The sequence below is a fragment of the Centrocercus urophasianus genome, unplaced genomic scaffold (assembly GCF_019232065.1).
Source record: "Centrocercus urophasianus isolate 14NV4802_14NV808 unplaced genomic scaffold, USGS_Curo_1.0 seq_13, whole genome shotgun sequence".
Taxonomy (NCBI): Eukaryota; Metazoa; Chordata; class Aves; order Galliformes; family Phasianidae; genus Centrocercus; species Centrocercus urophasianus.
Window position 1 is genome coordinate 21,780,771 of NW_024884475.1, and position 12,259 is coordinate 21,793,029.

Here is a 12,259-nt window from a genome sequence, read left to right on the forward strand (position 1 = left end):
ATACACTGAGAGCTACCCGGTATCTTCTGGCCTTTCCTTCCTCATTTCTATGGAAGTGGAATTCTCTGTTGTTCAGGTGTCTCCACGCACATGGTGCTCCTCCTCTCAGTGCATAGGGCAGGATGCCTCCAATTGGAATTTCTACATGAGAGGCCTTAAAGGATACCAAGCTGTGTGTTGAGGCTTCACTTGTCTGCCCATCTATCATTGCATCTGCCGATTGAGCAGCACATATATCTAATAATTTGTTCTCTTGATCTTAAGCACTTATCTTGCATATAAAAGCTTCACTGGTTCTATAAAAGGGTGGTGGTGTACATGCATATGTGTAAGTATAAAATATATAGTAGACATACGTGCACACAAGCAGATTTGATCGCCTCCACACAAACCCATCTGTTATCAGCCCTCTTTGGTTTCAAAGTGGTTTGTATCAGATTGGGCTTACTCTAACAGTGTAACTCCTCTATGAACAGTACTGCAAAGGGAGGGGTTACTTCAGCTAACAGGCGGTGGCTGTCTGAAGTGTAGCTTCAAGCATCTATTTGTGGAGAGACCACCTACCTCTGTTTCCAGTGGGTGATTAAGCTCAGAGGGGCAAGTGGGCAGTTGCGTGTAATGGGAGTAACTGGTTTGAGTTTGTATTGACATACAACACATTTTATGAACTGTTTGCTTAAGTGGTGGATGATCCACATCTGCCTTAATCACTTGTTTTAGAAATCCAGTTGTTTCTTTTCTGGCTTGTAACACTCTGAAATTCTGCTGACAGCCTACAGCAGTAGGTGAGGAAATTAGGAGGGCCTTTTTGTTTAAAGAAATTGCCAACATCTGGGTTTGGAAAGAGAAAACAAATTTTGTTGCAGTTATATTTGGGGGGAAAAAAAATAAAGTTTTATTTAATACTTGTCTGGTTTTCAAACATAACCTATACTGACTTCCTAAGTTATGTAACTGGCAATGGCTTTGCTTCTTCACCTAGCTAACAATGTGACTCTTAGAGAGCTGTTACTGAATTGGGGAGATGTTGGTTTAATAAGATGACCTTTGCAACTGAAAAAAAGTTAAAACTGTTTTTGTGTGTGTGTGCCTCATTTCAGGATAATATCATCTTATTCTTAAGAGGCTGCAAAGAGCTGGGACTTAAGGAATCTCAGCTGTTTGATCCTGGTGACCTGCAGGACACCTCAAACAGAGTAGCTGTCAAGTAAGTACAACAGCAGTTTGTGATTAGCCTGTTATAACCTCACATGCATGCAGTTAAATGGTAAATATTTGAGAACTGGCAAAGAGGATATGGAACTGTCATTTGTATAAAGCAAATAGGAAGCTGAGGTTTTTGAAACCTTCAGCACTGGGAATAATACATTGTTCTCTTCAGCAGCCTTTCTTTAAAGGTTATTGTATTTTTTCCCAGAGAAAGCAGCCACAGCTCTTTTAAAATACTGGTTTAATTTAAACAATGAGATTGTATGGGACTTAAGTGGTTTCCTGAGTCTAAATTGATGGCATTTTTTTGTCTATCCAACTAACAAACTATGTAACTGGGGGAAAAAAAAAAATCTCTGCTCTGTTGTTGCATAACTGTTTTGAAGATGCCTTATAGGACATTTATGGGCCTCTCAGACTCTACAAGATGCAGACAATGAGAATGGTTTGTTTATTTTCTACCAAGAACAGTAAGTTGTGACACAGTATTAGGGCTGAGGACTTCTGTCTAACCTGTATGAATTGAAAATGCCCTGATTCAGATAATTCTTGCCAAAGCCACACGCCTTCTACCACATGGATTACCACATATATGCTAAGGGGTTCTCCTTCTTAATAACTAATTCAGTTAGTTCAATTTAGCAATGGTTTGTACACTCTTTGTTAGATGCTTGTATTTTCAACATTTGATTTATGAAGTCATGTAAATGACAGATGTGAAACTGGCACAGAAGGAATTACTGGTCTTGCTGAAGGTAGCACAGAACAGTCTTTAGTCATAGTCTGTATGGCCGTAGATTGAGGCCTTAAACAGAAAATGTTCCTTTCAGGGAAGATTTTGTTATCATGTTGGAACAGAAGAAATCAAATTGTATTTTTTACTAGTTCATTCTAATGGCAGTCAAACTGCTCAGCCCCAAAAACAAGCACCCAACACTGCTTCACAGAATTAACAAGATACATACTTGTTATCTAGGTGTTTTCACAACATTTTTAGATCTGTCATGTAATATAAAAAAGTTATTGCTCTATAGACAGGGAAATACTGCAGAGTTGATTGAATGATCTTACTTCATTTGGCCAAAGTGATTGCTAATGAAATCCTGGTCAGACATATTCATTTTAGAAAAGTGTATGGAAACAATTTACTAAATCTCAGCAGCATTCTAGTTTTTTCCCCTCTGGCATTGAAAGCTGGGCAAGTTTTCATGGTGTTCAAGTACTGTCTGGGAAAATTCAAAGGTTCTGAAAATCACATTGGCCGCTTTCTTTACTTTGAGGAACAGTCTCCTACTTTTTGTTCCCTTCCAAGTTTCTGGCTCTGGTATATGCCGTTGAGAGAGAACCATGTAATGAGTCTGCAGCGAGCTTTCCCAGCCTTGTTCTAAATCTGGTGACACTGCCATGTTCTTCATGACATCCTGTGAAATATTGACCGTGAGTGGCTGCAGAGAGTTGCAAAATAGTCCCTAATTTCCAGATAGAACCAGAGATAAATGGTCCTTATAAGAAGCTGCATCTTTAGGAGTTGAGGATAGCAGAGCATCTGGTAGCAGCTCCAGGGAGACCTACCCGCACGTAAACCTTTCCCACCAGGAATAAGAAACTGTAGAGTTGCCTCATCCCACAGCTGACTGCGATGCTCAAGAGATGTGAAGTGGCTCACTGGCATGGATATCTTTCCCTCATCAACTCTTCAGAGAAAGCAGCTGTGGAAATGAGCCAAATGTTTTCCCAGGACTGTACAAGTTCACACTGAGTAGCTGAGTGAGGTGTACAAGCCAAGTCCATGACTGTTGCAAAGAAACACGTTCAAGACTGTCTTCATCTAGCTAGATCTCAAAGTAGGAAGGTGATTTTTTTCCCCTCTTTGAAGACTTTTGGGTTATTTTTGTTAAACACAGTAAAAATTGTATTATTGCACATGATTAATGTAATGATGATTTTTAACTTTTTTCATATAGGTGCTAATTGAAGTATGTATTAGATCTATTTTTTTTGGATCATTCAACTTATAAAGGTTATGAGCTAATGCTGCAAAGAATTTCATACTGATTTGTTAAACAAGACTTTTTTCCACTATTTTATTTTAAAAAGTAGGGCTGTTTTATATTTCTTACCATATATGTATCCATTGATAAAATTTTGGCTTAAAAAAAGTTATCAAAAACTCTTGGTTTTAGTTTTGCCTATATTTAGGCTTTTGTTATTCTCACAGATTTAAGTTAAGTATTTTTGTTTTTTGTCAGGTAACATTTAATGCTGGGGTGGATCATATTATATAGAAGGCAACTGACAATTCTATTACTTAATAATAAGGAAAAAATCTGTGCTAAATCAGAAATATTCTGTTTTCAGCACTTAAAAGCGGTACACATTTTCTTTCTTCCTTTTTTCTAGTAGCATCTGCTGGATTTTGAATTGTTTCTTATGGTTATGCAAACTTTCTGCTTTATTGTTTCTGCAAACTTCCATTCTTTTTGATGAAAACTGGTGCCCAGTCTGAGTTCTAGAGTGTACATTCAAAACATAGAATGTACTTTACGCAGCAGGTTCTGTTGTAAAGGTTCTGTCTGTGGCAGGATCTTTATTGCTTCATCTACCTGCTTTGTTCTTTGTATCCTCAGAAACACCTGCTGTATTTCATTGATTTCCTTGAAGTCATATGCATGTTCAGTTGCTTTCAGAATCTATACGAGTTGCGTGATTTATCACTGAGCAAAATCTAACTTCTGGATAACTGCAAAGTTGTTTTTAGCAGTGGGGACTTTGGTCTTTTTTGAATGAATCAACAACACAGTTTAAAAGAAATATTTTTGGCACTGCCCTACTTCACTGTGGGATTGTTACAAACACATTTTCTTTTTGTACTTCCAGAAGTATCATTTAATGATTGAAATAATGGTGACAAAATACTCCCACGTTATGAATACATGAATGTGTGAACAACATCTTCTTAGCTTTCATGTCTTTCTAGATAGCAGAAGCATTCTGCAGACTTTTATTGGGGAAAACATGATCTGCTGCATACATGCTCTTGAAAAATGGGTCTGCATTCTGATTTTTTTTCTTTTTTTTTTTTTTTTCTGTGTGTGTGTGTGCATGTGCAACCAGGAACATTGACTGTAGTAGGAAGCTGAAAAATGTAAGTATGTGACTTGGATTATTTTTTTGTTGGTTATATTTGACCTCTGCTAGATTTTCTGTGTCAGAAAAAACAAGTATAGTTGAGTATTTCTGATATGTCCTCCTGCATACAAATCTTAACTGGGTTGTACTGGAAACTTAGGTAGAGCTGCTATGGCAGAGCAGCCATCTTTGGTTAGATAAGGAAGCAAACCATCTGACCTCTGTGCTGTCCATTGTGGCTTTCACCAGAATGGTCTGATTCAGTCGTGAGGCTACGTCCTTGCAGCATTACCTGAATAAAAAGAAATTTGTGCAAAATATTTTAAATGAAGCAAAATGGTCGTTAGATCTGCACACCAGTCTTTACTAGCTTTCCCATTCTTCCAAATTAATATTTTCCCAGAAAGGCTAATTCCACCGAACTTTATTGTTGATTTGAACTAATGGTAATGATAATAGATTCTGTAATTGTTAGGTAGAAAAGAAAATGGCTAAACTTTGTTAGAGTCAGAGTTAGTTATTCTCCCAAAGCTTAACAAGCTGTCTCTTCTTTATAGGCACAGAAACTGCTATAAATTCAATTTTATATTTAGCTCATATCCCTATAGACTGCTAAGAAATGCCAAGGCCTTTTCCTAATAACTTTTCAAGCCAGTACTCATGACTGCAGGTAAAAGAAGAAGAAAAACAAAAGAAGAATAGTCTTTCCCACCAATATTTAAGTAGTATCTTCTGCATCTAACACACCAAGTTATAGGAGAAGAGTTTAGCTTTGCCATTTTAGCACCCTTATGGGCACTGGCTGTACGTATTTGTATAAAGGTAAAGTTCCAAAATTGTCCTCTAAAATGTGTTTGTGGACAGCATATACTTTCAGTGTATATTTTCCAGGTGCACATAAATTAAATGCAGTCTCGGCTGGCAGCCAATCAGAATTGCTCGCAAATATGACATTATTTGGGGGGAAAAAGCCACAGATAAGAACAGAAGAGAGTGATCAAATGCTAGCAGAAAGAAATAGAAATACCACAACTTTCACCAGAGTACTGAGCAGCCAAATGAACTGGACAGCTTCCTCGTTGCTATAATATGAGGTTTGCAAGTGTTTTCACTTGAGAACACATACTATAAGAGATATTACATAAATTTGCTGTTCTATGTTGAATGGTGTTTGTTGAATGAAAACAGTTCAAATACTTTTTTTCCCCTCAAAAGACTAAAAAAACCAAAAAAAAGTATTGGCAAAACTACCTCGTTTTCCTCGTGACAGTAGTGTCACCATGTATGCACTTCTTAAAATGAGAAGAAAAAAAAACCCAAACTTTGAACTGTATTAAAAAATTTATTCTGCAATTTCATGGTATGTGTATTATTTATACAGTGTACCATGGCTGTGTTTTCCAACGGGCAATTTGCATGATACTCAGTGCTGTCTAGCAGGGCCTCAGCTGCAGCGCTGTGTGGGACTTGAATAAGAAATGGGGACGTTAGAGAAAGTTGGATGAAAAAAGGGCAATCAGAAGTCTAGTAAATGTGACTGAGGAGGAAATACTGAAGGAATTTGGTTGCATGTTTTAGGAAAGAACAGTACCTGTCACTGCATCCCCTCAGGTTGTCTTACATCCCTTTCATACCATGTTTTGTAGTATACATTATACAGACCTGTCAGTACTTAAAATACTGTATTTCAGTTTATTCAGTTTTTGGAAGATTATTAATAGCAATTGTTACAGACAATTACAGTTTAGTATTGGTTGCACCAGCTTTCCACACCAAAATATTTCCTGTTTATTCTGCAGTTAAATGCTTTGCCATGCCATGGAATAGGCAAAAATAATGAGCATTATATGAGAAAATGCTGTAAGTTCTGAGGTGTTAGACATTTTTAACCAATCCAAAACAGTGACCTGAAGTAATTTTGATGAGCAGTTTCCAGTTCAAATTGCTGTTTCACAGGTTCTGTTAAAGATATTGCTGCCTGATAACTGCAGACACATGTGGGTCCATAGAACGGTTTGCTTTCCTTGCATGACATAAACGTCACTGCTTTTGGAGGTGCTGAGTTTGACCATCCTAGGCACCTTAATGTCTTCTTCCCTAAAACAATTGCTGCACTGATCTGATGCACTGATGTTCAGTTCAGATCGGATTTCTTTTGCTGCCTAAAGGAGAGAGAGTACATAAACATTTGAAAGTGCAATTCTTGGCATTTCTTCTCTGCTGGTTTTGAAGTGACTCTTGTTTTATGGATAGAAATAAAGTCAGAACTTGAATGAAACCATGAACTCTTTCCCATTTAGTATATTAGAAACAATCAGATGTTCATGGCCTTTGATTAATCTTGCACTGAGCTTTTCTTAAGATAGCAGAATACTGGAAGTAAATGTTCCCATATCATCTGGTAAAGTACATTAAGATGATTAAAATTGAACTACCTTTTATTTCCTTGAAATGGGTAGAAATACATTTCAGATGTTCTATTTATTCCATTAGTTGTAAGTAAATTAACAACCACTAGTACAGGTACTCTTTAGGTGTTTGGTTTTTTCCTGTTGCATGTACAAATAGGCATATTTGCAAATGTCTTTTCTGGACAGTTTCAAATTTCTTGCCTGGTTTTTCTATTCAGATTTATTTTTGCTGTTTATTTTCCAGGCAGACATGACAGGACCATTTTTTATGAGAAATACCAGGAATGTAATGTATTAAGTTACATCTTCTGCTGGCCTGATTAAATTTGCGTAGTTGCCTGATGTGTTTATGCCTAATCATCTACAGGTTCTTCCCTTTCAACTGAGATTTATAACAAAGTCTTGTGCTACTGGACAGTTTAGAATAAATGAGAAATGCTTAAGGGAAGTAAATTAAGTTAAGTAACTGTGAAGATGGCTTCAATTAATTCTTATTAACTTCTACAGGTATTAGTCACCATTTATTGGCTAGGAAAAGCAGCAAACAGCTGCACATCATATAGTGGATCAACCCTGAACCTGAAGGAGTTTGAAGGTTTACTGGCACAAATGAGAAAGGTATCTATCTTTTTGTTATGTTTTGGGAATAAAAATTTAGTTCAAAGGATTACTCCCATAAATAACATGTTTGTTGCTAAACGTAAGAGAAGTGGTGGATTTGAGTACAAATTACTTGTAAACCCCCACCTCCTTTGAAAATGTTTCTGATTGTACCAAGCCATAAACATGACTTTCTTTGGCAGCCAGCTTTGTGGTGATATTAATGATGCAGCAGTTGATGTGAAACAGGGCTTGAGAATTGTCATCTGGCTCTGTCATCTTCATTTCCACAGTTTTTTTGGTTTGAATTATTTTCATTTATGACATAGAGCTTTAGCTAGAAGAGCTGAGACTCAAAAGTAGGCTGGTGGGACTTTGCAGAGAAGAGATTTATTTTCTTTAAAACATTCATTCTCAGACAGCTCTTTCTTTTTTAAGTTGTAACATAAAGCATCAAACCAAAGTATCTAAATAAAGCTGAAGGGTAGAAGGAAGAAATTATGCTTTACAAAGGGCATGGTTATGGTAAACCTGTGTTTTGGCAGACCCTAAATTCTGACTGAAAACATATTTGGTGGCTTATGATGAGCTGAGCTCTGTTGGAGAAGAAAAGTTGGTGTTGCTGTAGAGTGATCTGGGGACTTATGGCTGAGCCCTACAGCATGCCTGCAGCCTCGCTATGGGATACAGCCTCAGCAGTGGTTGGCATTGGCATCCATTTATGCATTTTCTGGGATTGGAAGCAGCAAGCAGCAGACACCTGGTCCTGATGTTACATATGTTGGACATACAGCTCATGAAGTAGCATGCAGGTACTTTCTCCGGTCCTCAGACAGCTTCCTGCCTGCCACTTCCTTCCCATCCCACAGGTTTGGGGACCATGGGAGACTATTTTCACATTGTCATCACCGAACTCTGAACTCCTGCATCTGCACCAGCTGCAGATCCTTGCTCTTGGATTTCAGAGGGCTGGCACTGGGCTGCCCCTGGACAGGAAGAGATATTTGGCTGATTGATATCAGTTTTTACATTTTCTACATTCTAGTGTCAGGAGGCTCTCAGATTGATAACGTCTCTGTTTGTGAGCACAGAGCAATGTGAAGGAAAAGAAACATTTCTCTTTCTCTGTACAGGTTTGTTTTGGTCTTCATTTGAAAGGGCCTTCACTAATCACTCCAGACTTCGCAAAACAGGAGCAGTACAACTGAGACTAAGCACAAAAGAAATTGAGCTAACACTTGAGTTGTTTTCTGCTCGATGCAGGAAGGAGCAGTCCCCACTCCAAAGTTTGTAATCTGGAAGGCAAAACAAAGATAACCACCAAAGCTAAGGCAGAAAAAAGTGCAGGTTGATGGAGTGTTAGTGGAGCATGGTGCTACAGTTTATCTTTTAATATTTGATCGACAACATGAGGCTCCTTTTTTTCCATGTCATTTTTACTCATCTAACAAATCATCTGAAGGGGCATTTGGTGGGACAAAGGCACAGGACTCCAGAGGAAGAGATCTCAGCAGAGCTCACAGCAGAGTGCCTGGCAAGCAGGGCAGAGCCTGCAGGTTGAAGACAAAGCAAGAGACTGGGACTTGATTTGTTGCAGATGTTGGAACTGGGAGCAGAGCAGAGATCTCATAAAAGCTGAAAGCTACATACTCCTGTAATGTAAAAACAGAGCATTTCACCATCCTGAAAAGTCTGTTCAGCTGGTGCTGGTAATGAGGGTCACTGGCAACTCATATTGAGCTCTGCTCCTGTTCCCCTGCGGTACCCCGTATCAGCTGTCGTGGCCTTTTCTCTTTCTAAATTTGAAGAGGATTTGGTTGTAAAATGGAACATGTTAATCATGCTGTGTAACACTCTGATGTTCTTTATAGCTGAGCTTGAGTGCTGAAAAGACACTTTATCACATTCTCTACAGGCAATTTTTTGCACAGAATTTAATAATTAAATCTACCATAAATTCAGTCTGGTTTGGTTCTTCCACTATAAATCCCCTCTGCTCTCCTTTTTAAATAAGGAAATCAAAAGACAGCTAGATGTAAGTTGTCTTGGATTAATCTTTTTCTACTTCCCCTCCTGAAAAGACTATTCATTTCTAATTTTATTCGTACTGCTCTGTTTTTAATTTCATTAACTATTTGGATATGTGTCTCTGTTAGTTTTAAACTGGAAATTCCCAATGACAAAACATTCATAGCTTCTGATTATATTCGGGGGGTGGAATTTCCTGCAGAAATATATCTTCTATTGGACAGCCACCCTTCTGCTACTGCAAAATGACGTGCTATACCGTTGCCATAGTATGGTGACATACTATGTTTTTAATTCGATAAGGTGAAAAGCAATGAGCTGTTCTGAGCTATCAGTCCTGCAGATAACCACTTTCTTTTTCCCACTGACAACATCTGGGAGATGACGTTCTTTCAGGGCAGGACAAGCACCCATTTGTGAGACAGCATTTGGCTGGGAGGGATGTTTGCCAAGGGGAAGGCATAAAGGACGTGTTTGCAGAAGTCTAGGATACCATCGTGGTGCCTGCCTCCTAATTCCTGGTGAGCTGCATGCGGAATTAACATAAACAGGCTTTTGAAAGAAAGGCCTGCAGAACTCATTAGTTCACAATTGGACTGTTTTCAAACTCTGGGAGATAGCAAGCACAGGACGGGGCTTTTTTGCCTGAGTTTAAGTCCTGTGGCTGCTGTGCATTTCTGTGTCACTCAGACACAGTAGTTCGGGAAAATGGAAGTGTGCCTGAGGCCTGAGAATAGCTGATTGGTATGAAGAGCCGAGGGGATTTAGGGAATTTGGATTTTAAAAGGATTTTGGATCATGTCACAAACAGGGTTTGATAGGATTTCTAGTTTTGTTCTTGGGTCTGTGTAACCCATGCAGATTTCTAGGATACAAATCTTTGCTGTCTGGCATTTCTGGCAGTATTTTAACCCATGTGCTAGGCAGGAGTGGGGAAGGAAATGACATAGGGTTCAATTACTACTTTGTTAGATATGTTTTTATTTTAGAACATATTTTAATTTTGTTTGCAATGAGGTTACTCACTGATGTTATCACAGGTTAGCTTGGTCTTAGGTGTCTGCTGCTGTCCTTAACATGGTATTTTGGCAGCGTAATAGTGATAATAGGCATTCATTGAGCCTTCTTCCTGAGAAGTCTGCAGGATGGTGAGTCTGCTTTCTGCAGTCCTCGAGCCTCCTGTTTGTGTGTTCCTGCAGTGCTCTCCTCCTGTAGTCGCTTCTCCAGCAAATGTGCTTTGTCACAGGGGTGCCAGAGCACATGGGGATGTTTGAGGCTGATCTCGTCATTGGCTGTGCCAATGATGGGTAATGCCCGGGCAGTCAGGGCTGGTGGGAGCTGAACTGAACGTAGCTTTTGTGCTCCAGTGAGTGGTGACCAGGGGGTGCTTCTTAATTAGGAATTAATATTCAAGTGCTTCTGGAAGGAGAAAGAGAAACAACAAAAAAAGCACATTCCAACCTCCTTGGGTCACAAAATGTCAGTCTGATAATGGCACCCACATTTTTGACTTTGCTTACTGTCTAGGGAAAAAAAAAAAACAGGTTTATCTTTGAATAAAAGTTATTTTTGTTTTTCTCCGCCCGTGCTATTGTAATTAATGTTAAGACACTCTCTAAAACAAGGGATTTATTATAATACAGGGGTGAGGATGGCTTCTATTGACCTTTTTCCTCTGCTGGAGTTTCAGTGTTTTAGTATGTGCTGCTTGCACTGGAAAGAATTTATAATCACAGGGCTGTCAAAGACAACCATTGTTCTCACTGCTCTGAACATGTGGGTCAGCTACAAGCGCTTTCATATCCCCCAGAGCCAGGAGCTGGCAAAGAGTAAAGAGCACAACTGAATTCTTCTGAGGCATCAGGAAAAGCATTTTGCATATTTTTCATTGCTGATTGCTTCAGAAAGACATCCCTCTTTCATAACAGGAATTTCTCTTCAAGGTAGAGGGAGGCTGGGGCACACTGCTTCATTATTTTGCTGAGCTGAAGCAGCAACAACAAATGCTGTCTGCTGGTGTCCCAGCCAGATACAATAGATAGGCAAGGGGAGGGGGAATCCTTTGCAAAGCAACAGACTTAAACCTGATGCAGGCATGATGTTAGAATTGTAGTACTTTTGTTGCTGCTATGGACTATGAACGACAAGTCACGTTTCAGGTTTCTCTTGGTTTTGATCACTTTATTGACTTGGTTGTTGCAACTTTTTCACAGCTTATAGATCTAATCTAATATGCATACTTGGCTGTTAATTAGCATAAAATTGGGTTTATTGCAAGCTTGCACTTCTGTTTTCAAGGGGAAAGGGACAGAAAGCAAGGAAATCTTTTTCAGGTGAAGAGGTTTTTATTTGGAAGATGCTGCGTTATCTGATGTGTAATGAGTCTCATTGGTATGTCAGTGGCTTCTTTCTGAAGAGGTACCTACTGTACTTCATTTAGGAAACAGAGGATATTGAGAGCCCAAAGCGCAGCATTCGCGACAGCGGCTACATAGACTGCTGGGACTCGGAGCGCAGTGATTCCCTCTCCCCCCCGCGCCACGGAAGAGATGATTCCTTTGACAGTCTGGACTCCTTTGGCTCCCGCTCACAGCAGACACCATCCCCAGATGTAGTGCTCAGGGGAAGCAGTGATGGTGAGTACTTGTCGCCACGAGGCATGCGTTGTCTCTGGAGTAAATGTGCCTTTCAGAAGCTGGGCACAGCGTCTGAATTGCGCTAATCCTGCAGGAGAGCTTCACTGTGAATGCTGATTTGTGCTCCCCGAGGTTCGGATGACTTTGCCAACAGCTAACTTGAAGTCTGCCTCAATTTGGATAGCAGAGTTTTGGAAAATGAGTTACATCATTGCAGTGTAATTTTATTATTGGGATAGTGCTTTT

The 12,259-nt window shown here is 39.3% G+C and overlaps 1 protein-coding gene across 1 annotated transcript in view; it reads left to right on the plus strand.

The window, feature by feature from the left end:
* LIMCH1 (LIM and calponin homology domains 1) overlaps positions 1 to 12,259 on the plus strand; it is a 166,090-nt gene that overhangs the window by 95,783 nt on the left and 58,048 nt on the right. The window contains exons 4-7 of the mRNA XM_042812322.1: positions 1,101 to 1,207; positions 4,324 to 4,354; positions 7,257 to 7,367; positions 11,818 to 12,013. Of these exons, the coding sequence (XP_042668256.1) occupies positions 7,359 to 7,367; positions 11,818 to 12,013 (205 nt within the window). The 5' untranslated portion in view covers positions 1,101 to 1,207; positions 4,324 to 4,354; positions 7,257 to 7,358. The remainder of the gene's footprint in view (positions 1 to 1,100; positions 1,208 to 4,323; positions 4,355 to 7,256; positions 7,368 to 11,817; positions 12,014 to 12,259) is intronic.